We start from the raw sequence: 26,310 nt of genomic DNA, 5'->3' as shown, positions 1-26,310 counted from the left end.
CCCTTCATAGCAATGTCCCTTCCCCCATGAAGACTTCCTTCATAGAAAGATCCTTCCGCATAACCCCCGACCTACCCCCCCCCCACTACCAGAAAAATCCCCCCTGAAAAAGTTTTTATACTTCCCAATAACCAATACTATATGTTAACATTGGGTAAAGTTCATAACTTTCAGCCCTCCCCCTGGGGACTTCGGGGGATTAAGTCATCCTAAAAGACATAGTTGTCATATTTTCGAAAAAGCTGAACAAAATGGCTATCTCAAAATTTTGATCGTGTGACTTTGGGAAAAAAATGAGCGTGGGAGGGGGCCTAGTTGCCCTCTATTTTTTTGGTCTCTTAAAAAGGGCAGTAGAACTTTTAATTTCCGTTCCAATGAGCCCTCCCACGATATTCTGGGACCACTGGGTCGATACGATCTCCTGTGAAAAAAAAAAAAAAAAAAAAAAAAAAAAAAAAAAAAAAAAACACGCACCCGTGATCTTTCTTCTGGCAAAAAAGGCAAAATTCCACGTTTTTGTAGATAGGAGCTTGAAACCTCTACAGTAGGGTTCTCGGATACGCTGAATATGATGGTGTGATTTTCATTAAGGTTCCATAACTTTTAGGGGGTCTTTCCCCCTTTTTTCGAAAATCAGCCAAAACATTTTCAGGCGCGTAACTTTTGATGGGTAGGACTAAACTTGATGAAGTTTATATATTTGAAATCAACAGTAAAATTTGGTTATTTTGCTGGATATATTGGTATCAACAATCCCGTTTTCTAGAGTTTCGGTTACGATTGAGCCGGGTCGCTCCTTACTTACAGTTCCTTACCACGAACTGTTTGAGAAATCCCATGGATTATTTAAAAACTAACATTTTAACATATTTCTAGGCGTATTTGGCATGGGTGAACTGGCAACTGCAGAAAAAGCCAGGAATGAAAGCCATAAAAGACCTTTCTCAGCTCAAGGAGGACAAAGTATTGGCAACACTGGTGCAAATTGTCTGTAAGTCTTTCATTTGATCTAGTACATACCCAACTATGCATTTTAACTAGGAAGTAACAAAAATTTTAGGTTGACAAAAGAAAAATCAAATAAGTTATGGTATATGTGATTTAATTATGCATGTACATATTGCGTAAGCAATATTTGATAGTATACTGCAAGTTCCATTTATGTCGAAGCTACCCTACATACTTAGTTTTACTTGTTTATATTCTAGCAAAAAGATCTGACTCAAGTTGAGCTTGGAACTTCCAATGCAGTTCAGCAGTGCTTATCTTGGTTATGCATGATTAATCACATATATCAGAATTTATTTCTATTTGTTTGACATTTCTTTTGTCTACCTAATACATTTATTAGTACCAATTGCAATTCGTAATAGGCAAAATCTAAATCCAAAAAGAACGTGTCTATGGCCAGTAGCAAAGGTGGATTTAGAGTAAAATTTTGGGGAGGCCCCAGTGTGACAAGGACACCAATAATTGACCAAATTCAAAAGTTTATTTGAAAAAAACACAGACAAATCTTAGGTGGGGGCGTAAATTGTTGGTTAGTTCAGCCAATTCAGGCCTTGTCACAGGAATAGGGATACACTATACACTACAATGCCTAAATTTCAGCAAGTTTTATCTTTTCCAAAATTTAGAAAGCTACTTATTAGCCTCAATGACTTGAAGCTAGTTTCCATATTTTGTTTAAGTTAAGTCCGCTTAAATCTTTAAGTAAGACCTGATATATAAGGTAAGACATAGCTATTTAAAATTTTAGAATCCATTTCTTGACGCTCCACATTATTTTCATGTTTGCTTTGTCTCTTCTTTACTATTTCATTTATAATTTTAATTTATACATTTACCGCAAAATTTATTTTAATCTAAAGTTTAAATCTAAGCTGGAGAGTCTGAAATTTGACAATGTAGAAGGGGAATGGAATTTTTTTTTTATGAAAATAGTTTTCGAAGTCACCGATGGTGTATTAGGGAAGGAAGCCATAAACGCACCTAGGAATATTAGTGGAAATGCTTTAAGTTTAATAGAGCGGAGGAGGGGCATGTGCAAGAATTATTTAAGAATTAATTAATTTATTATTAATTATTTATTAGTTAGACAGTAGATGACAGTTAGGTAATCTTCTAAGACATAATTACTGGACCTTTCAATTACGCTGAACAAATTGGCTATCTCCAAATTTTCATTGGATATGTTTGGGGAAATGATGGGTGTGGCGGGGGGAAGGTGTTGCCCTCCAATCACTGACTGATATTATTTGAATGATAGATCAAATGAAAATAAAATGAATGTAGGGAAAATGGAGAAAGCATTGAAATATGCTATACCCTATGGTCTATAGAAAAATAAATAAATAAGTTAATTTCAGATCAAAGACGGCAGCGACTGTGACAGCAACTACGTGACAAAAGCATGGTGTTTCTAACTCAAGTCTCAAGTCAGTTATAACCTTGATGTGTTTTGAAGACATATTGGAACTTGTATGATCAACGCCCTACCGCTCTAGTTGTTTATTCATTGACACAATGCAGAACTGGTTTTTAAAGTTAGTTTCTTTCAGCTTAGCGTGAGACAAGACAAAGAGAAGTGACATAATAGATGACAAATATATAATTTTGGCTACATATTTGCCTATTAGGGGGGGGGGGGTAAAGTATTGGACAGTGTGAAGTTAGAAAACAATTTTTACTACTTTTTCAAATTTGCACTGAATCCAAAAGATAATTGAAAATAATGATTATGAAGGAAAATACATCTTTTCAAAATTGTGCCACTTATAGAAAAAAACACTGCAAAATAATTACTTTTGTCTTAGATGTACTGTCAATTTAGAATTTTAGAATAACCTATGAAACTGGGTAAAAAAGAAAAGGTTTTTTCTTTTGTGGAACTGACCGATCCGACTACATAATTTTATAACCTAACTAAACACCAAGACGCTAACAATGATGAAACTAAATCATTGGTAAAAATAAAGGGCCTCGCAGACACTATAAAATTCGGTGATTTCATCCCCGAAGTACACTCGTTTTCGTATAAGAACCCTTTGGTGTTCGGAACTCTCATCTATCTTAATGTGTGGCTGGGTATGCCTGACGTATTTAGTAAAAATGTATTAGCAACAATTAGATATGATATCTTTCTATTCGAGCAAAATTCTATTTTTCAAGGTGAATGAACTATAAAAACCATTAATTATAGCCATTTTACAGTGAGAAAAATAGCCTATTGCTTGGAATGCAATTTGATTTTGGAGGAACCCTTTATACAAACAGTGTTTATGTAATGAATGTTTATAGAACTGATGCCCCTTTTGCAGCGTCCAAGCCGCTGCTTGGCCTCGACAACCGACCTCAAACTCAAGCAGTATGCCTCATCAATATGGAGAGAATCTTGGCACATTTAGCAAAACAAAGGGTCAAAGTCGCTACTATAACCCCTCACGACTTAGCTGGTGGCAATATTAAAGCAATTATGAAGCTTATCCAATCATTGGCGGCATTCTACAAGCCTCATAGTGTAGGGAGTGGCAGAGGTATATTTTCCATTAATACGAATCATTAATGTACTCTTATAATATATTTAACACAATCTGTAATATTATGCCTGAGAAAACAAGTCCAAGCTTTAGAAGTGGGGCATTGTCGAGTATTGTTAAGATTTTTGAAAAAGGGGGCTTCAAAACACGGAAAGAACACATTACCAGGCTATAGTTTTAATTATCCCTGAAAATGGAGTCCTTCAGATGGTTTCGTTGGGGGAGGGTATGCCTCCTTTTTGCCGATACGACTATAATAGTTACAAGGCTAGATTCAGTGAACAATTAAGGTGTAGAGAAAGGCATGGCCTGTTTCAGAACAAAGAAAAAATCGCAACATAAACTTTCTCGTGCAATTTCTCAAACCGTGGTTGAAAATGCTAATATTCGTTTCCTTTTTTTGGGGAGGGGGAGGAGATCTGATATTGGAAGCGTAAGATATCTCCTTTTCAAGCTACCAAACTGCCATGAAAAGCTATAAATTAAATCAAGTTTAAGTTTCTTTCAACCCCTTGTGCCTGAAAAGACTAATATCTAGAAAAGTGACATTATACTGAAATGAAACCATATGGTGGTATCTGATGGTCCTAACCAAGAACGTACTAACACAACGTTTATTTTACAATTACTTTGCACGCTTAAGATTTTGATTTTATTTTAACGCGTCGAAAAGATCAATTTGCTTGAAAAATTACACATATCTAAAAACAACCACTACCACGGTGGTGCAAAGTGATGTAATCGACAATTTATTACCATAGTGATACAAACGTTGATATTACTCTAGTGATACCCAGGGTGCTAAACAATGTCTTTTGTTTTTTAACTATTGGTGAATTAACAACTTAAGCCAATTCATTATTCTGTATCAACAAAAAAGTGCTATCTACTAATAATACTACCACTAGTAACAACTCACTGTAGCACCAAGCCACCTGAGGCCAATACTGCTGCACATGCTCCTTCTCCGTCTCAATATATTCAAAAGCTTTTCTCTTTAAGCCCTCCCAAGAAGTCCAATTTTCTTTTAAATCTTTTCCTACGACCTCTTTCCACCCCATTTGGAGATGATTTACTTTTCGTTTGACCCTAGATTGTTGGCCTAAATGGACAATCTTTGGCAATATATCATCCTTCATCCACAGAATGTGTCCTAGCCATCTCAATTTTTCTCTCATTATCAAACAGTTCGTGGTAACGAACTGTAAGTAAGGAGCGACCCGGCTCAATGGTAACCGAAACTCTAAAAAACGGAATTCTGATACCAATAGATACATCAACAGAATCAGATTTTAATTCTGATTTCAAATATATAATTTTCATCAACTTTGATCTTACCCATCAAAAGTTACGCGCTTTAGAAAATTTGGCTGATTTTCGAAAAAAGGGGGAAAGACCCCCTAAAAGTTATAGAACCTTAATGAAAATCCTACCATCATATTCAGCGTATAAGAGAACCCTACTGTAGGGGTTTCAAGCTCATATCTACAAAAATTTGGAATTTTCCATTTTTTGCCAAAAGAAAGATCACGGATGCGTGTTTATTTGTTTATTTGTTTTTTCTTTCTTTTCCCCAGGGGTAATCGTATTGACCCAGTGGTCCTAGAATATCTTAGGAGGGCTCATTGGAACGGAAATTAAAAGTTCTAGCGCCCTTTTTAAGTGACCAAAAAAAAATGGAGGGTAACTAGGCCCCCTCCCATGCTCATTTTTTCTCAAAGTCATCCAATTAAAATTTTGAGATAATCATTTGGTTAAGCACAGTCGAAAATTTAATAAATATGTCTTTTATGATGACTTAATCCCCCAAAGTTCCCAGGGGAAGGGCTGCAAGTTATGAACTTTGCCCATTGCTTACATATTGTAATGGTTATTGGGAAGTATACAGACATTTTCAGGAAGGATTTTTTTGGGGTGGGGGGGCCGCGGGCGGCGGGCCGTACGCGGGAGAATCTTTCCGTGGAGGATGTTTCTTTGGGGTAAGGGACATTTCTATAAAGGGGGCGCCGGATTTCTAAGCATTATTTAAAAAACGATCAGAAATTAACTTAAAAAAACAAGTTTTTTCAACTGAAAGTAAGAAGCAACAGTAGAACTTAAAACGAACAGAAATTATTACGTATATGAGGGGGTTCTCCTCCAAGTCAATACCTCGCTCTGTACGCTACATTTTTTGTTAGTGCTTTCAAAAGAGCTATTTCTTCTAATTCAACGACCTTTGTGATTCAGGGGTTTGTGAATTAAATTTTTTTTTTAACTTTTAACGTGATGAGTGTGTTATTGACTAAGGGGAGACCACATTCATATACGTAATAACATATACGTAATATAAATCAAACAATAAAAAAAACAAGCGATACCGCTCAATAGTAATCGAAACTTTTAAAAACGGAATTTTGATGTTAATAAATGTATCAAAAGAATGGGCTTATAATGCTGATTCTAAATACATAAATTTTATTAAGTTTAGTATTACTCATCAAAGGCTACGAGCCTGAGAAAATTTACCTGATTTTTTAAAGAGGGGGGAAACATCCCCTACAAGTGAAAGAATTTTAATGAAAATCACACCGTCAGATTCAGCGTATCAGAAAGCCCTATTACAAAGGTATCAAGCTCATATCTGCAAAAATCTGCAACTTTGTATTTTTTGCCAGAAGAAAAATATACGAATATAGAAGTTCGTTACGTAAGTTAATATGTAAATTACGTCAGAACCAAATTTAGAGACAGCCATTTAGCAAAAGAAAAGTAAAATTTTTATGCAAATTTTGTTTACTTATTCAATGACGGTGAGCCAAAATAAAAGCTGCACTTACTAAAAAACGATCAGAAAGTAAATAAAAAAAACAAGTTTTTTAAACTGAAAGTAAGGAGCGACATTAAAACTTAAAACGAACAGAAATTATTACGTATATGAAAGGGGCGGTCCCCTCCTCAACGCCTTGCTCTTAACGATAAAGTTTGACTCTGTCTCACAACTTTATTTTTTTAAATAATAAAAAAACTTTAGCGTAAAGAGCGAGGCGTTGAGGAGGAGACAGCCCCTTTCATATACAGAATAATTTCAGTTCGTTTTAAGTTTTAATATCGCTCTTTATTTTCAGTTTAAAAAACTTGTTTTTTTTATTTAATAGCCCTGTCAAGCAGGGTAGAACCACATTTTTCTTACAGTTAACTGTACGAAATATAGTCAGTTTGACAGGTATCCAAAAGAATACACTGGCAATTTCTCTGGGAGACCTCAAACCGTCTTTCTAAGTGCCTACGTTTCAGAACTATACTGGACCCTGTAGCATCCAAAATTTTAATCTTGGTTTCAAACTTTTTTCATTTGTCAAAAAATGCCAGGGCCTTGGCTATTCTACTGTTAACATCTTCACTGCTTCTACCATTTACGAGTAATATTAAACAGCTAAGCAAAGCTATCGACTTGATCGATTTTCTCGTTACTATTAGACCCCTAATGAATATTAGCAATAATATTCAAAACTATTGTTGCACCCCAAACTCTCAAAACTTCCAAAAAAAAGATTCGTTTGGCTAATATTTTCATCTATGACGCTGAACTATTCAGTATAACCTAAGTCTAGGAGAGTTTTACTTTCCTATTTGATTCCATACACTTACATAATCTTTGGCATGTTCCTTAGGACAAAGTCTATCAAAATGATTCATATAAATGGGGATTCAAGACAACTCTGAACAACTTCTGGTTCAGTAAAAAACCACCTACAAGCCTCATTCCTACTTAACCGTAGCAACGTTATTCTCGTACATATCATTAATCATTATAATGTATTTATCGACTATGCCATACAGGGATCGGAACCTTTGCTAAAGTTCTTGTATCAGCTGAATCAAATGCTTTTTCATAATCTATAAACCTGAGGACTGAAGGGGTCTGATAACTCAGGCGCTTCTCAATTATTAATCTAAGATTGAAAATTTGAACGGATATTAATTTATGAACGGATATTTTGCTGACGTTTCCTCTTCCCTTACTAAAATCCCACTCTTATTCTCTCAAAAATCTATTCACAGCATCTCTAAGTCTAAAATGTATCCTCATGCTAACTAATTTGCTTCCTACAGAAATCGAGGTAGTGGCTATATAATTACCACACTCACTCACATCATCTTTCTTATTGGGGGGTTTAAATAAGCTGTTCCTAAAATATCCCTCAAATAACGATAAGAAGAGCTAACTTGCTGTTTCTGTTAAAATCATTTGCTGACGCGATCTATCGCTCACATTTAAATTGATGCGCCAAAGAGTAAGGGGCTCTGAGGAAGCAACAGCTACCGCCATCTAATCATACCCAGTAAAATCAGAAAGGTTAATAAGAACCTTAGTAAAACACAATTTGGTAATTGTTTTTCTTTATTTTGTCATTATAATGGACTACAAAAAGGACTAATTTTTCCAAAAGGGTATCATATTTTCATTTGCGTGCATTTTTTTTATAAACTACAGTTTCTTATGGAGATTAACCTACAGCCTTTTTAAGCAGTAAAACAGACTATCTTACAGTTAAGAGCCATTTTTGGTCCTTTTGTACCCCAAACAAGCATCAACTATAGCACACAAGCGTCAGAATACTACCAATCGATAGTTCAGAGATAGCTAGTCATTTTAAAATTGTCGAAAATATTTTTTGTAAGTTGTTCCTGACATACTGCCGTGCTGATGCATTTACCTTAAACATATATCCTGTCAATGGCATAAAGGGGAGGGGGGCTGTTAAGCTTCAAGAGAACATTAATGCTCAAATTTTCTGACTGTCTGTAAGCACTCACACACGGAGGGATTTGACAATATACCTTATAAGATCCTTCATCTGAAGAATTATAGTTGGACTAAGCATTCGAGCGATGTCGAGGAAATTATAGCGACGTTGAGGAGGAGGAATGGTGGCACTCTCCCAAGAGTAAGATATGTCCAAAAGACTCCCGCTCCTTGAAAATTTAGAAGATTATGTACTTTTTTTTGGGTATTTAAGATCTCTCCCCCTACATGCTAAATTTTCATTTTAGGGATGCACTTTTTTCTGGGATAATCCTATCGAAATAAGGGTTTTAGAATATAAAGAGAAGGCTAATTCAAACAAAGATTCTTGATTCCTTAAATTTGAGCCAAAAAATCAACCACTAATTTAAACAACCAACTATATTAAAAGCTGACCCGTTTTGAAAATCTACTGCATCATTAGAGCAAAACAATGTCTGCTGATGTTTGAAACAAAAAATAAATATAATAGATGGCGAGGTGTTAGCAGGTCAAGGAGATGACAGTCCTTGAATTCACCGCTGAGCCTAGGTGGGCAAGGGTGCATCCAGGATCTTTGTTGGCGGGGGGGGGGTTATTTTCGGGGAGAATTTTCCATAAGAAAAATCTTTAATAAGCGCATCAAAAATTTGTTTTATGCATTTTTGTTATGTTTTTACGAGTCGGACAAAACGTGGGATGTCGACATTTACTACTACAAAGAAGTGAATCGGATGAGTAAAACAGAGATTCAAGAGCTATGGGATCTAGAAAACCAAGCTTTTACCCACGACCAAAACAGCGTTTGGGCGATGGAGTAGAATTCAATTTTGGAAGATTAGTATTTCAGCTCTGCCATTTCCAGTGTTCTAGTTTCAATCCAGAAAATTTATTAAGTTACTCTTTGCCCATCTAGATGCTGAGGATTAAGTCAGGACCTAGAGTAAGCTAAACCTAGAGTAGCTTTTTTGTTCTAACACATAAAACTTAAGCATTTACAAATTATAAGATATACAATATTTTTGAAAAAAATCAGCTGGAATTTTTTGGAGCTGATTCTCATGGATTGTATCATGCATTCTTATGGATTGTCATGGATCATGCATATGCCTATGCATTACGACCATTTCATTCCACAGATTACTTTAGTTTACATATCTGCTAAATTGAACTTTATTGATCCATTTTCCGTTCAAACCAAAAAGTTGAGCATGGAATCCCTCAAAGGTCATTTCTATGGCTAGTGCTGTGTCTAGTATATGTAAACGGCCTAATTTTCATTCAGTAGGGGTAACCCTTGTATTATTGTTGTGGACTTTTTGTTCGATCTATTTGAGTTTAGTGGACCTGTTCGAAATAGCTTTACTTCGGTTTGATGTCGGCTATCTTGCACTAAATGTTTCTAAATCTAGGTTTCTTATTTTTTCATGCATAAATCAAGTTATTCATCATATACCAGAAATTCATCCATCCTAAGGCTCTCATACTAAACCCAAGAACGGTCATTTGCATTCCTTAAGCATCCTGACGTAAATTTATCTTTCAAGTACCAAATTGATTTCATTAAAACAAAGGCATGCAGTAACTTTGCAGAATCAGATTTGGTATTCTAAATAAGCTTAAACGTATTTTTCCTGGGGCATTTCTGAAAATGTTCTTTCACAGTTTAATGCATAATTTGTTCTTTATTTCCCAAGTGTGTGGATGTCTACTTTTCCTTCTTTCCTTAAAATAGTTTTTAACACTTATAATAAAACTATAAACACTATCTAGGAAACACATCGTTCAGTAACTAAACCCTTACTTAATCTTGAAAAACTTTTATAGATCTTCATTGAATTATCACCTCTGTACTTCTATGAATATTCAAATTCTGTTTATTCCAACAGCAGGAATTATTCCAAAAGTAGGAATGCTATTAATCTTTTGGTTGTGTATCCTGCTATACAGAATACCCTTCCTGATTCTGTTCGAGAATACAACTCTTTTGGTACCTTCAAGAGTATTATGAAAAGAATTTGGTTTCCGTATGATTTTGTTGATTATTACAATTTCTTTTTTCTACCATTAAAATTGTTTAGCTTCCATTGAAATTGGTCTGGTTTTGCCGAATAACCAGAATAATTTTTAGAATATATGTATCTTCCCCCTCTTTTACGTCCCATGGATCCTTTCTGGAGACCAGTCCTCTGTAATTGTTGTCTGATTTTTGTTTTTATTTATGAATATGTCTTATCATGTGTGCCAGTTATATGTGTGATAGTTTAACTTTTCTTTTTCAGTAAAAGGGTCAGAAAATGCAACGCCCAACCTGAGTCAGCCGTTCAATCGAAAGGTCAATGAGTCGTCGTCCTCAAATGCTGGTCAACCAAGCATGGGTCTTACGGTCCGAGCCGTTGCAACTCTTCGGCGACCTCTAAAAACTCAACCGTCTGAAACCAAACCTGCAATTTATGCCACTGAAATCTTTGACAGAAAACGTGTGAACTTATCAATGGAAAGTTTAGATAGGAATATGGTAAATGCTCAAATTCAAGCTTCTTTAAAGACCACAGATAGCTCATCGCAGACATTTTTGACAAATCCCAAAGACAGCCGAGTGACAAATATTGCTAGTGGTAGTAGAAATAATGGAACTATTCCACCAACACCTCTTGTATCTAGAAGTGCACGCATTGATCGAAAACCAACAAGTGCAGAAAGAAATAGAAGCGGTAGCGTACCCCCGATTATGAATACAGTACCTAGTCTCAAAAGCCTACCCACAGCAGTAATACCGACTGTAAAGTTTGAAAAACATAAAACAAACTCTCCCGTGAAAAGAACAGAATTGAAATATGCTGATCGTCGACTCCAATTGAACAGAAGTAACTCGGCCGCAGTACCAAAAGTAACAAAGATGGACTGCAAATCGAAATCAGAATCGTTTCTTCGTAGTACTGAAGAAAAGAAGGATACCCCGTTTAAGTTTTGGGAAAGTCTTATTGACAAAGGGCGCAGGAAACTTCCAGAGTCGCCAAAAATCGAGAAAAAAACTGAAGAAAAACCTCTTGATCTCTCTGCTGATGATTCTATAGGCGAAAGCTGTAAAGCCAATTCTAAGTCAGATAGTAGGGGAAATCTAAGTCCTTTGGAAAGTAGGGGAGAAGTTGAGGGATCTTCTAACAATACAAGCCCCATAACAAGTGATCACGAAGAGAGTCATGATATTCGTCTTACATCTGCATCAATTCCCGGGAGTGATCATCCCCAGAAAATAGACGTGTACGACAGGTCAGTTTTCCAAAAATTTGATTAATATATGCTGGATTTGCAACTTTCAAATTCTTAATAATCTTCTCAACATTGGGGGGGGGGGGTCCAGCCAAGAAAAAAAACTACATTAAAAAAATTGTCAAAAAATAAAAAATCCATAATTTACTTTCAGAGAGATAAAAAATATTTTAATAAAATAAGAAAAAAGACCTCAGTTTAACGACTAATTTAAGAAATAAAAATTAGTCCAATGGGATGGTAAAGAGCCTACGCTGCTACAATAGAAAATTGCAACCAAAAATGTGGCATTTCTCTTCTGAAAGCAATAACCTTACAATAAATGATAACATAGATACATTTTGGTTATACCCAAAGATATTAACCTCCCAATACAACAATACATAAAAGAATGAAACACAGATTAAAATCATACTAACGAAACATAATTCTTTAAATTACTTTCTTAAACAAAAAAAAATATCACCAATATTAAAAAAAATTTGAAAACAATCTTATACAGTGTGGCGCCTTTAGCCAAATACTATTCAAGAGATTCCTACCAAGTATTTATGATAATGCAGGATAATAATAAAAAGACTCGTGAAAACTGTTTTTCTTTGTTAATTGAAAATTCGTAGAAATAGATAAAGATGTTTATCGATGCATAAAGAAATAAATACAAAAGAAATATATATTCATGTATAGGAAAGATGTATAAACAAATATGTATAAGTTACGGTAAAAGACTGAAATCTGATGAATGTCTGCATTCACCGGTGAAAGTCCCAAATAAGGATATTTAACAAATATATCGGACATACACCAAGCGACTATGTGTCTGTTGACATTCACCATGCACTAATGGTGAATGTTGAGCATTTCTGAGATTTATGTTTTTGAGATTCTAACCTAGTTTATAACCAATTTCAAAGATTTCTAAGAACCTAACCTATCACCATTAAACCTTGCATAAGACTGACAAAGCTGACCGGTCGAAAAAAACATAGTCGCTTTGTGTATGTCTGAAATATTTGTTAAATATCCTTATTTCAGACTTTCATCGGTGAATGTTGACAATCACTAGATTTCAGTCTTTCGTGATAACATATAGATATATCTATAGAAAAGGTGTATAAAGAAATAAATGTACGAGTATACACATATGTATAGAAAAGATGTATAAAGAAATATATGCATAAATATATGAAAGAGCAGTTCTCACGAATGATAGTATGAAACCCCTAATTTGAGCCATTGTACTAATCATGTGCAGTTTTTCAAGCTATATTGAAAGATGTGGCCTTTTTCCTGAAATATAATATTAGCCATTGTTATAACTCAAAAATCTCTAAAAAATGAACCGTTATTTCAAGGGGAATTTCGCGTAATGTCACAACGTTATCTGTAGGACCATGGATCCGATACGATCACTCCTTGAAAAAAAAATCCCATAGCATATTTAGATCGTTTTTTGGCCAGAACATGTTAGTTTGCCAGTTTTCAGAAAAAATTAGCGAGTTGTTTTCGAGAAGATATGTATATATTCAATTAAGGCTCGTTTAAAGATGCTACTACTTCTGCTGCTACTAACAACTCATTTCAGCATCAAGCCACCTGAGGCCAACACACCTACGCCCACCCCTCCTCCGCATCAATCTGTCCAAAACTTCCTTCTTTACACTCTCCCAAGAAGTTCCAATTTTTATTAAATCTTTCCTAACGACATCTTCCCACCCTATTTGGGGTAGACCTAAAATTCGTTTGGTTCTAGATGATTGGTCGACAACACCGATCTTTAGCAAACTGACGTCCTTCATCCGCAGAACTTGTTATAGCCCTCTTAACCTTTCTCTCATTATAGCCCTCTTAACCTTTCTCTCATTATAGCCCTCTTAACCTTTCTCTCATTATAGCCTTAGAAAGTCGGATTGAACCACATTTTGTGTTGAGCTTACTGTCTGAGGTACGGTCAGTCAGACGGATACTTCAAAACAATCCGTAGACAATTTCTATGGAAAAAAATCTAACAAATCCTCCTCCGTCTTTTGGAATGCCTAAGCTTTAGAACCATCCTTGAACACTGTCATCCACTGTAGCTTTCAATATTCTAATCTTGGTTTGCAGACTTATCTTCCTATTATTCCAATCTTTTTTTTTCAATTGTGAAAAACACCTAAGGCCTTGGCTATTCTATTTTTAACATCCTCACTGTACCCACCGTCTTTGATAAATACGACCTAGGTAAATGAAGCTGTTCACTTGACCGATCGTCTTATTACCCAATACCGCCTCTTCACTGAACTTTCTCAAAACCTCCGAAAATGTTATTCATTTTACTAACATTTTCATCTAGGACGCTCAAATCATCAACATAATGTAAGTCTAGGAGAGTTTTACGTGTCCATTTAATTCTGTGCTCCCCATAGCCTTTGCTGTGCTCCTTAGGACGAAGTCCATCAAACAGTCCGCATAAATGGGGATAGAACGCAGTCCTCGCTTAACTCCTCATTCAATTAAACCACCTACTCACCTAATTTCCTTCCTTAACCACAGAAACTTTATTTTCGCACATAGTACTAATCACTTTAATATATATATATTTGATATACCATACAAAGACAGGACCTTCGCTAAAGCTATTCTATCGGCTGAATCAAACGATTCTTCATAATCTATAAAACTGAGGACTAGAGGAATCTGATGACTCAGGCACTTCTCAATTGTTAATCTAAGATTGAAAATTTGGTCGAAACATCCTCCCTCCTTCCTAAAACCAAACTTTTCTTCGCTTAAAACCTTATCTATAACATCTCTAAGTGTAAAAAGTATCATCATACTAAGTAACTTGCTTCTTACAGAAACCAAGATAATACCTCTATAATTTCCATACTCACTCTTATCACCTTTCTTATAGAGAAGTTTAAATGAAGTTTCCCTAAAATTTCTAGGTATTCCCCTATTTCAAAAATCATATTCATAATCATCAGCAGGAGCGTAGCTCCGGCATTTTTATTGGGGGGTTAAGAGGGGTCTCCATCCGAAGAGTCAAAAGGCATGGGCTATATAATATTTTTTTCTTCAATTTATTGGGGGGGCGCCTGCCCCCCGGCCCCCCCCCCCGCGAAACAAAGCCACTGATCATTAGTAATCTGTTTCGAAATTCACACTCACCATACTTAAAAACTCAATTACCACACTATCAGCACCTGGGTCTTATTTTTTTTTTATCTTTTAAGTACTGTTACTAATTCTTCTAAAAAAAAAGAAAAAAAAATCCTCCTTTAGTTCCAAAGTGTTACAAACTTTTTCATTGTCTTCTATATTTTTTCCTGTAGCTTTATCAAGGTTCTTCAGTAACATAGAGATTCTGCCATAGGACAGTGACATTTTCTGCCATTTTTTGCCACAAAACATCAATTTTGGCCCAGAGAGGGTCTAAATGACAGATAATGTGAATTCTAAGATAACCAGTCAATTTGTCATGACAAATTGACTCAAGACGTTAAGATACATCTCCTTTTTTATTTCTATTTTTTTTTCTGCCATGCCTTGCGGGTTCTGAAAGGCTAAAAAGCATAAAGAGGGTGCCAATATAATCTCCAGAGTCGAAAACTTCAGATTGGAGTTCTACACACCTTGCCCCTTAGTAAGGAAAAACTAAAAAACTTTTTTTTTAAACTGTCTACTGAAATAATTGTCATTTATTTATTTTTATTCCTTGAATATAATTGTATTTTTGATGAGCAAATTCTCAAAGATACCGGTGACAACATACCCCTCGGATGTTGTATTAATGTAACATAGATGAACATGTCATTGGGAATTTTTAAGGAAGGCCTGAAGTAATACCTGTAGCTGACGTCATATCAACAGGTTGTAGTAACGAACTGTAAGTAACGAGTGATACAGCTCAATAGCAACCGAAACTCGAAAATATGATTTTTGAGATTTTGTGGCATTATTTGAAAAATAATCACAAATTAAATTAAAAGAAGGTTTTTTCAACTAAAAGTAATGAGTAACATTAAAAATCAAAACGAACAAAATAATAACGTCTATGAGGGAGGGTCAACCTCCTCCTCAATGCCTCGTACTATACGTTAAAGTTTGACTTCTTGTACCAATTCTTTAAAACAACTCTTGAAACACAAGGGCCGTTTAATTAGAACAATAATAAGCAGTAAAAAAAAAAAAAAAAAACTAGCATGAAGAGCGAAGTATCGAAGAGGGGGCAACCACCCTCATATACGAAATAATTTCTGTTTGTTTTAAGTTTTGATCTTGCTCCCTACTTAAAGTTGAAAAAACTTTTTTTGCTATTCTTATTACATTTTCACAAAAAAATCGTATTGACTTCTTTAGTTTCATGGCCAAAACTAAACATAGATTATTGGTAAGATTTATTGTGTATGCCTAAAGATACAAATGAGCAAATTAGTTTTGAACCAACTTTTCCTTGCGCAAGTAATACTGAAATTGAAACTGATTAAATAAAAAACACTTTTTTTTAACTGAAAGTAAGGAGTAAACATTAAAATTAAAAGCGAACAGAAGTTATCCCGCTTATGAGGGGGGCTAGCCCTTCCTCAAGCCCTGCTCTTTACGCTAAAGTCTTAAAGTCCTTTTAAAAATATATCTCATCCAAATTCAACGGTTCTTGTGTTTGAGCAGTCTTTCTTAAAGAATTGCGACAAGAAGTCAAACGTTTTAAGTTTTTACGTTGTTCCTTACTTTCAGTAGAAAAAATCTTGTTTTTTATTTAATTTCTGACCGTTTTTCAAACCATGCCAGGAAATCCTCTCCCTCTGTCAAATTTATTTCTAAAAAGCCCCCTGGGAACTTTCCTCCTCACAGAAAATTCTCCCCTTGGAAAATTCCCACTCAACAGAAAATACCCCCAAAATTTCCTTATATTTCGGAATAAAATAGCATGTGTGAACAATGGGTAAATTGCATAGCTTAAGGTCCTTTCCCCAGGGGCTATAGGCAAGGCCGTACCCAGGATTTTTTTTTTGGGGGGGTTACACAAAAAACCTCAAAAAACGCATACAAAATTTGTTTATATCCATTTTTGATACGTTTTTTACGAGTCAAACAAACATTTCGGGGGGGGGGGCTCAAACCCCCCTTTGGATACGGCCTTGACTATGGGGGTCATGTAATCCCCGAAGGCATAGCTATAAGGCATTTCAACTATGCTGAATCAAGTGACTATCTAAAAATTTTGATCGGATGACTTTGTGGAAAAATGGGGCATGGGAGGGGGACTAGTTGCCATCCAGTCTTTTTAGTCGCTTAAAAAGGGCACTAGAGCTTTTGATTTCCGATTAAATAATCCCTCTCCCAATCTTCTAGGATCAATCATTCGATACAATCACCTCTGGAAAAAAAAAGAAGAAAAAAATGGACACGCAACCGTGATCTTTCTTCTGGCAAAAAGTGCAAAATTCTGCACTGAGGGTGTTTTTCGATAAAGATCGCTTTACTTTTGGGGATGTTTATCCCCTCTTTCGAAAATCAGAATTAAAAGACAATTCTATTGATGTACCAATTGCTATAAAAATTGTGTTTTTTAGAGTTTCGGTTGCCATTGAGCTGAGTCTCTCCGAGTTTGTTACCATTAGCTGTTTGAAAAATAAAATAAATTATTGCATCCCTAATTACGCAGAATATATCTACCAAACTAGCTCAAATAAACTGACTTGTAACATTTTCATTGTCTGTGAGCAAAGCTCACATTCCTCACATTGTAATGTGAGCGAAGCTTGAAAAGTAGATAATTAGACTGACATTTTTATTTATCATGAGGGGGTGACGAGACGACTGACTTTTTTGGGCCTGTTTTGGATTGTGAAATTGAAGGCTTAAGAAACGACGTTTTAGAAAAATGATAAATCGGCCTAGGAATGATTTTTGAATAGCCATTGTTTTAGCTTCAAATTATCTTTTTTATACATTGTCTACAGGTCCCACAGACATTTGATGTACAAAGAATTATATCCGCACTCTCTATGTCTAGACAGCTTCTTTGACCTCGTTTTTATCCTCGGAAAAACAATTCTTTTTAATTGCTGCAAAAATATAATTGCAGATAAAGCAACGTGCTTATTTTATTCCAGTTTCTTTTCTTTAATGTCGAGTATAAAAGTTGTAACATACAGTAGCTTAGTGGATTGATATCTGCTTAGCTTGCTACCAAAGCCCGTATCTAGGAGGTGGGGGGGGGGGGGGAAGCCTCGTCCCGAAATAATTGTCCGCCCTTTGAATCGCAACAAAATGCATATAAACAAATTTTTGATGTCTTTTTAAAGTTTTTTTTGTGTATCCCCCCTTCCGGAATCCCGTCCCCGAAAAAATATCCTGGATACGGCCCTGTTTCTACCTGTCCCTAAAAAAGATAAAATAAAATAAAAGAGGCAACTGAAACGTGAACAATTATAGACGACCTATGCGGCATCTACGTACGCCCTTTGGTATCAACGTATACCCTTTTCCCTCCTTTTTCCTATAAATGTTGGCTATTTTGGTATGTCCAATTTGATAATAGGTGCTTTGGTATTGGTACTTTGATAGACAAATCTCCTCTGAAAATTCCCCCTAAAATTCCCTCGTGGAAATGTCCTCCCAACAGTTTTCCCCACACCTAGTTCTCGTTGCAAAATCCCCCCCCCCCTGCGAATAACCTCCCCGGAAAATTCCTCTACATATAAAATTGAGTAGCGAAAGGGAAAGTTGTATGACAAATAAAGAGAACGAAGAAAAGAAGGGATTCCAGTGGAATTTTCTTTCTATATCCTAAAGGTTGGCAGAATAAATGGTGTAGAATATCTTTTAGCATTTGATTTTATAGTTTATATTTTTTATTCTTTTTTCGTCTTTTTGCGGGTAGGTTTGTCATATTAGGGCATATTAGGGTAAGATAAAGGTTAAAGAAGACAGTTTTTAAAGATGAAATTCGTGGCAACACTGTAGAACAACTGCCCTATGATGGAAGTTCACAGAGTTCGAAGCTGGGACCAAGAAGCAAAAGTTATTACTTCCCGTGGACTTGGTCTGGCACTAACATCTACAGTACATGACACCAGTACACCCCTTGCGATCGAGACCGCGCTCACTAGGCGCGGTGGCCGGGATATACCCCCTGGAAAACACCCCCTCCCACGCAAAATACTCCCAGCAGGAAAATATCCCCCATGGAAAATACCCTCCGAAAAATACCCCCGGTAAATACCCCCCCCCCCCAGAATATATCCCTCCGTGGAAAATAAGGCTTTCCAAATTTGAGAATTTTATTTCAGTTTCGTTTTTCTATTTTCCGAAGGGCGAAGAAGTTTTTGGTACTCATGTATTATACGCCACTCATTCAAGTTTACAATGTGTAAAACTTGAGAACAAACCGGTTTCTTCGTTAGTTTCTTTAAGCTTAGCGTGAGACAAGTGACAGAATAAATGGGAAATATATAATTTGGGCTATAATTTGCACATAAAGGGGGGGGGGGGGGGGTAAAGTATTTGGACAGTTTGAAGTCAGAAAACAATTCGTATTTCATAATATGCAGAATAACCGAACCTAACACATTTTAAATGCAGACCCACTATACTTTACCCCTCCCCCCAGAATGTGCAAATATATAGCCCAAATTTGTTTCTAAAGTAACAAAGAAACCAGTTTGTTCTCAAGTTTTGCGCATCGTAAACTTGAGCGAGTGGCGTATAATACACAAATACTGGAATTTTTCATGGAGAGAGAGCCGGATTTCCCGGTATTGTTTAAAAATGATCAGAAATTAAATTAATTAGAACCAAGTAAATTAAAAATGGAAAAAATTCCTTATTTCAAATAAGCAAGCAAATTATGTTCTTTAACTTTTATTTTACTCTACTGAGGTAACTCAACCCCCAAAACACAAAAAAAAATTAAAAGAAATAGAAATATAAAAATAAATACAATACGATATTCTACACTACATATTTACCTATATTTTGGAGGTACTAGACTAGAATCCAGTAGTCACGCGAGAAAGACAGCATCGAGAAAGACCGAGATTTCATATGAAAAACAGGTTTCCGCTGCTTGTGAGTTATTGCTCACTCCGTCCGTGACAAATGTTTAAACTTTAGTTTTAATGTTCAAACTTTAGATTAGGTTATGTTATGTATTTAATAAATGCTATTCTTTACCCCCACCCCACCCCTAATTTGCAAATAAATAGCCCAAATTTGTTTCTAAACTATTATATTTTTATCATACTTTGTTTTATTTCATTAGCATTAACGAAACTTCACATCTCGCGTGACTACTGGATTATAGGCAAGTACCATTTTGGAATATAGGTGGAATATTCCAGAATCCCTTCTTTTCTTCATTCCTTATATTTGTCTCAATTTCCCGTTGGCTCCTCAATTTTACATGTAGGAGTAATTCCCTGGAGGGTAATAGGCTGCGGGGGGAATTTTCCAGGATAGATTGCCAGTGGAGGGAGTTTTCTAGGGGGAATCAGCCTAAAACCATGTTAGAAAATTTACTTGATCCACATTAATGCTGAAACCTTTATGAGTGAATAGGTTTCAGCATTCCTATACCTTGCAGGTATAGGAATGTTTCATAAATATAGTCTTATAATATTGATTGTCTCATTTGTACTGTACACAATCTTTGCAATGAATCTGCCATAAATACATATAGAGTATTTAAGTATTATTTTACAAATTGGCCCACAAATAAAAATTGCTTGCCATCATTTCAAAGAGTGATTAGTTTTTTTTTTTTAGACGGAGTTTTGATGGAAGTAAATCAAAATTTTGAGATACCCAATTTGTTCAGCATAGTCGAAAAATCCGATAACTATGTCTTTGAGGATGACTTGACCCCTCACAGACCCCGGGGAAGGGCTGCAAGCTATGAACTTTGCCCATTGTTTCCATATAGTATTGGTTATTGGGAAGTATACGAACATTTTTCGGGGGATTTTTCTGGGAAGGGGAGTTTACGTGGGAGGATATTTCCATGGAAGAGTTATCGTGGGGGAGGGGGTTTTCCATGGAGTTGGTGCTGGATTTCCAGGCATTATTTAAAAAAGGATCAGAAATTAAATAGAAAAAACAAGTTTTTTCAACTTAAAGTAAGGAGCAACATAGAAACTTAAAACGAACAGGAATTATTACGCATATGATGGGGTTGCCCCTTACTCAATACCTCACTCTTTACGCTAGATTTTTTTAAAAGAACTTTTGAAAACCTTATCATTCTAATTAAACGGCCCTTGTTTTTCAAAGGAGTCATTCTTAAATAATCGAAAAAAATGCCAAACTTTAGCGTCAAGAGTGAGGTATTGACGAGGGGACAGCCCCCCTCGTATACATGATAATTTCCTTTTGTTTTAAGTTTTAGTGTTGCTCCTTACTTCCAATTGAAAAAACTTGTTTTGTTTTTTCCGTTCAATACATACAAAGGATGGAGGGAGAATCCTTCCAGTCCCCCTTCCCTAAATGCCCAGGTTTTCTCCATGTTTTTCGTACACTGTAATTGGCAGTTTTAATAGACTCGCCCACTCCCTCTCAGAAATATAAAACCCTGCATACGCAGTCGTAGCCGAGTGGATAGCACGCTAGACTTAAAATCCTTTGCCCATGGGGACACGGGTTGGACTCCTGGTATCGCTGGTAATTTGATTGATGGTAGCAGCGGTAGCTTGCAACCACAGTTCATATAATTATCCAGTATGATCATTCTCTATCTCACCCATTATAAAAACCTGGACCGGGGTGCGAGTGCTCCGGAGAACGTTTTTGCAGATATAAACATAAGCGAAGTCAGATCTTTTCATGGGTAGACAAGTCAGACTGTGATCTAATCGGAAACAAGTGGAAACCCGCTATTACGAATAATGCACTTTGTTGGAAACAGTCGGAAACAGACTAACCCACATTCCCGCTAATGCAGAAATAAGTGGGAGGAGCTTTTTGTTCGCACCGAGAACGAAGACCAGAAATGATGTGCGATAAGCTTACTGGATAATTATATGAACTGTGCTTGCAACCTAATGATTTGGTTTGGAACGGGGATCATTGGCGTGACTCTTTAAGCTCAGCCAGAGTCGACCGAGCTCTAAATGGGTACCCAGAAAAATCAGGGAAAGGTAAACAGGAGGTGTTTGTGTGAAAGTGATGGCTGGTCCCAAGCTCCCCCCCCCCGCTTGCACTTCCTGGCTAAATGACCATGAAACGGAGATTAGAACTGTCGGTAGGGATTGTAAAGCCTATTGAAAGATTCTTTACCTTTATCCTGCATACTTACATCCATAAATCATACCTTGTCTTATTCATCTGCGTGCCTTGGATAAAAAATTAATGAAGATTCACTAATTATAAGCATTCTTAGGCTAGCATGCTTCATGCCATGACAGATAATACCGGAAAATTTCAGTAATGAAAAATACTTTCTCACCTGACGTGTGAATTTGTCTTCCAAAAAGATTATTGAACTTCAAGGTGGGAACTGGGAAGGCTAGTATTTTGTCATGAATCCATTTTGAGAAAAGCCCAACTCAATAGAGGGGGGGGGGTTGAAAAAGTAACTATAAAAACGGATTTAAATAGCTATTCTGCAGTTGAAAGGTAGACATTTTTATTTTTCTTTTAATAACGTACATTTTGGAAGGGTTCTGTGGATATCAGTGGTGGATCCAGGGGGCAAGGGGGGGGGCGCCCCCTAAAATCGTCTAAAGTAGTGTAATTTACTTAATTAACGCAAATTTGCGTTAAACTTACTCCTAACGCACGTTTATTGGATCAACCTATTTTGTGCGCCCCCCCCCCCCCAAAAAAAAAAAAAATCCTGGATCCGCCCATCGTGTATATACCAGAAATATTCGACCTTTCTTTATGTATATTAGAAATAGATCCATTTATGTATAATACCATTATAACTATAAATAAGATATATTTTTAGCATAATTTTCAGGGTTTCCCTAGATACGCAGAGTATTGTTGCATCTTTAGCCCCTTTTCTCTTACCTAAAGTATAAGTCTCGTGAAATGAAAGAGAATTAAAATCGCCTTTATTTTGAGAACGAAAATCAACCAAAAAACGTATACCTCTTAATTTTTCTTTAATTTGTGGGGATGAGTATACCAATAATTTTGTCCTCATTCGTTAATTTTTAAAAATATGAAAGGTAAAGAGTTTCCATTGACAAACAGTGGTTCTGGGGGATGTCCTCTACTCCCATCTTTGTGCGGCTTTTTTATATTAGTATCGGACAAGGCGGTTCTAATGGTGTACTTTTTGTTTTGATCTGACTCTATTTTTAGGAGTCTAGGGTTATAATATTTCTTAGCATTGGACATGATACTAGGTTGCTAGCTACCGCTGCAACTCGGATGTGATACTGTCTATCAAACGCTCAAATTAATTCTGTAATAAGATGGGAGTTTCCAGCCGCTTATCGTCCATATGACACACCGATTCCAAATAAATTTCTTCAAATAAAGGGACACTATAGGATCATTCCCCCATGCCTAATGGTCTGAAGAACTCTTTGGCGAAGATTGGAAACTTTTACAATAGAGCATTTTGAAATAATATTATTTACAGGGTTTTCTTCAGAAGAGGTACTCTCATCCAGTGGTAAAGAAAGTTCTCTTTTTTGGCTTTAAATAGAAAAAAAAACTGGACATCTTGAGCTATAGCAACCAATTTGTTTCCTTAAGTATTAGTTCCTAATGGAGGTTCTCTTGGCTCAGGCTACTCGCCCTGCACTTTTCAAGCATATCAATTAAAAAAGAACAAATTTTTCATGCTAAGAACCGATAGAACTTTTTTTTTCAGTTTGTTGCCCTCATTAAGGTCCCTTTGACCCAGTCTACTTATCTTGAATGTTTCACAATGATTGGCAAAAACAATTTTGGTCCATTTTGGCGTGCCAAGAATCGATGCGACCAATTTTTTCCTCCTCTTAGGTTTGTATTTCCCAGTGTTCATACTCGTGTTCATGTTCATTCCCAGTGTTCATATGTTTCAAGGCAATCAGAGTTCAAGGCAATAAGAGACAAAACAAATTTAGGCTTATTTTGAGTGTCGCCAATCAATACAGTTTTTTTTTTCCAATAATTTTGTCTTCATTATTGACCTTCTTGTCCCTGTTTACATGTCTTGTAATTTTAAGCCAATCGGCGAAAATAACATTTGCTGGCCCAGTTTCAATGGACACTTGTCGATATTAATAAATTTCAGCGCACTTTGTCTTTCTTAAGTTTTACGGGACCCTACATACATTTCTGTGTAATTTTCAAAACCTATTAGAGACTAAGTCCTATTTAAAGCCCGTTTGTGCCTGAATGTACCCGTTTAAAAAATACCTATTTTAATTATCTAATTTATTATATTTATGCATAATTTATTATACATAATATAATTTATTATATTATTTTAAATTTTATTTATTATATCATTATTATACTCCATAATCTAATATACTAATAAATATATAATTAATTATAAATAATCTAATTTAAGAATGGAGAAGAAACTTCACGAGGTTCAAAAATGGCTATTTGAAACAGTGACTGGCGATTCCGAAAACAAAACAGAAAAAGAAAGAAACAAGGACGAGGGAATTATTCCCTACGACGTCGTATTAAAGGACCTGCATACAGCTAGAAGTCAGTTAGTGGAATTGCAGTCACTGGTAAGGGCTTTTGTTAAATAGTAGTCGATGGGATTGCTTTATTTGAGCCACAAGGTATGTTATATACTCTAGGTTTAGGTGACTGACTGAGATCAGTTATAAGTAGAATAGGTCTTTTGAATTCTAAGACGCCCCCGTACAAACAGGTTTTTTCTAGTAGTTACAGATCATCACACTCTTTGCCAAGAGGAACGACGCAGTTTCAAAGTTCAATGCCTTTTTGGTGATAAGCCCAGTATTCTACAATGCTCGCGTAAAGCATCTAGTACCACAGCCAGTGATTGCGGTTTTTTTTTTTTATGTTAAATCCGTGGTCATTCATCTGTAAGTTGATTAGTAGGGTTTTTTTTTTTAAAACTTGGCTATTCGTTTCATGGGTTTCATTAATAGAACGAGTAATGCATTTGAAAAGGGTAATTACTTCTTTAGTTTACGAGATTTGCGAAAAGATATTTGCGAAAAGATATTTGCGTAGACGCTTACAAGGGACATTGCTAGAAAGTATTCAATAGCTTAATTGAAAAGTAACGATAGAATGACATTGTGACTTGACCTAGCTTTACCTCGCCGATGTGGTCTGTATAATACGTAAGTAACGTTTGAAAAATATTGTCAATTTAAAAAGAAATGGCTGAAAAGTGTTATGAGGGGGTGGGTTGCATAGAGGGGTGAGTTGCACGGGGGTTCAGTTAAAGAGGATACAGTTGCACGGCGGGATTTCGGTTATACACGGGTTCAGTTACAAGGGGGGTTCAGTTGCACGGGGGGTATCCCTTTTTTTTTTCGTAAATCGGGCTCCCTGTTTTCAAAATCCCTTTTTCTTCTGAGGCTTGGAGCATTTGGTGACTAGATATTAAACGTAATGAAATTTAGCACGGAGGTTCAGTTGTACAGGGGTTTCAGTTATACAGGGGTTCAGTTACATGGGGGTTCTTTGTGTTAAATAAGTAGTTTTTGTATCTTTTAAAAGAACTTTAATGGGATTGAGAGACACAGTTGCCTAATTAAGTGTGATATTTCTTTAATTGATGTTCATTAAAAACGAAATTTTTTTGTTAAATAAGTAGTTTTTGTATCTTTTAAAAGAGCTTTACGGGGATTGATAGAGTAAGGTTAATAATGAATTGTGATTTTTTTTTAATTTATTTAAATTTATTTCTTTTTTATTGTTTTTAATTTTGATAGATATTGAACAATTAAAGAACTGGATATGTATACAGAGACTCAGGGTAAATCGTACATGGGATTTTTCTAGCATGTAGTATCATGAAAAAATAAATTTTTATGTTCGAGTAGAAGTTTTTTGTATATTTTAAATGAAAGTTTCTGTGATTGTGAGAACCTTATGCATAATACTAGGTGATTTGTCTTTACTTTATGGTCATTAAAAAATAAATTTTCATTTTAAATAATTAGTTTTTTTATCTTTTAAAATAACTTTACGGGGATTGAGAGACTCAGTTTCCTAATTCCGTTTTATTTTTTTTTACTTGATGGTCATTAAAAACGAAATTTGTGTGTTAAATAAGTAGTTTTTGTATCTTTTAAAAGAGCTTTACGGGGATTGAGAGACCCAGTTGCCTAATTCCGTGTGATTTTTCTTTACTTGGTGGTCATTAAAAACGAAATTTTAGTGTTAAATAAGTAGTAATTGTATATTTTAATTGAAATATAAGGTGCTATAGAGACTCAGAGGAATAATTCAGTGTGTTTTTTCTTTTCTTGTTGGTCATTAAAATATATTGTTTTGTTTTATATTTGTTTTTGTTTTTAATTTTAAAAAGTGGCGGACGTTTTTGGATATACTCATGGGACTAAGTCCGTTTGATTCTTAAGGCCTGTCTTGTCATTAAAAACTCAATTTTTGCGTTTAATAAGTAGTTAATTTTACTTTTAGAGTTGATAAGCGGTGTTATTTTGACGAATTCGCCTCATAACTGTTTATTTTTCTTTTAGTGGTAGTAATTAAAAACGAAATTTTTGTGTTAAATAAGTAGTTTTGTATCTTTTAGAAGAGCTGTAAGGGGTTTGAGAGACTCAGTTGCCTTATTCCGTGTGA

At 35.6% G+C, this 26,310-nt stretch overlaps 1 protein-coding gene across 1 annotated transcript in view; it reads left to right on the top strand.

Annotated features, from left to right (window-relative positions):
* Window positions 1-26,310, top strand: part of LOC148951043 (uncharacterized) — a 102,311-nt gene that overhangs the window by 2,331 nt on the left and 73,670 nt on the right. The window contains exons 2-5 of the mRNA XM_089090587.1: window positions 877-991; window positions 3,321-3,536; window positions 10,590-11,580; window positions 24,080-24,251. Coding sequence (XP_088946713.1) covers window positions 877-991; window positions 3,321-3,536; window positions 10,590-11,580; window positions 24,080-24,251 — 1,494 coding nt within the window. The remainder of the gene's footprint in view (window positions 1-876; window positions 992-3,320; window positions 3,537-10,589; window positions 11,581-24,079; window positions 24,252-26,310) is intronic.

This window comes from Artemia sp. Qi Xiang Cuo, chromosome 6, assembly GCF_049724085.1.
Source record: "Artemia sp. Qi Xiang Cuo chromosome 6, ASM4972408v1, whole genome shotgun sequence".
NCBI lineage: Eukaryota > Metazoa > Arthropoda > Branchiopoda > Anostraca > Artemiidae > Artemia > Artemia sp. Qi Xiang Cuo.
This window is presented reverse-complemented; position numbering and strand designations above follow the sequence as displayed.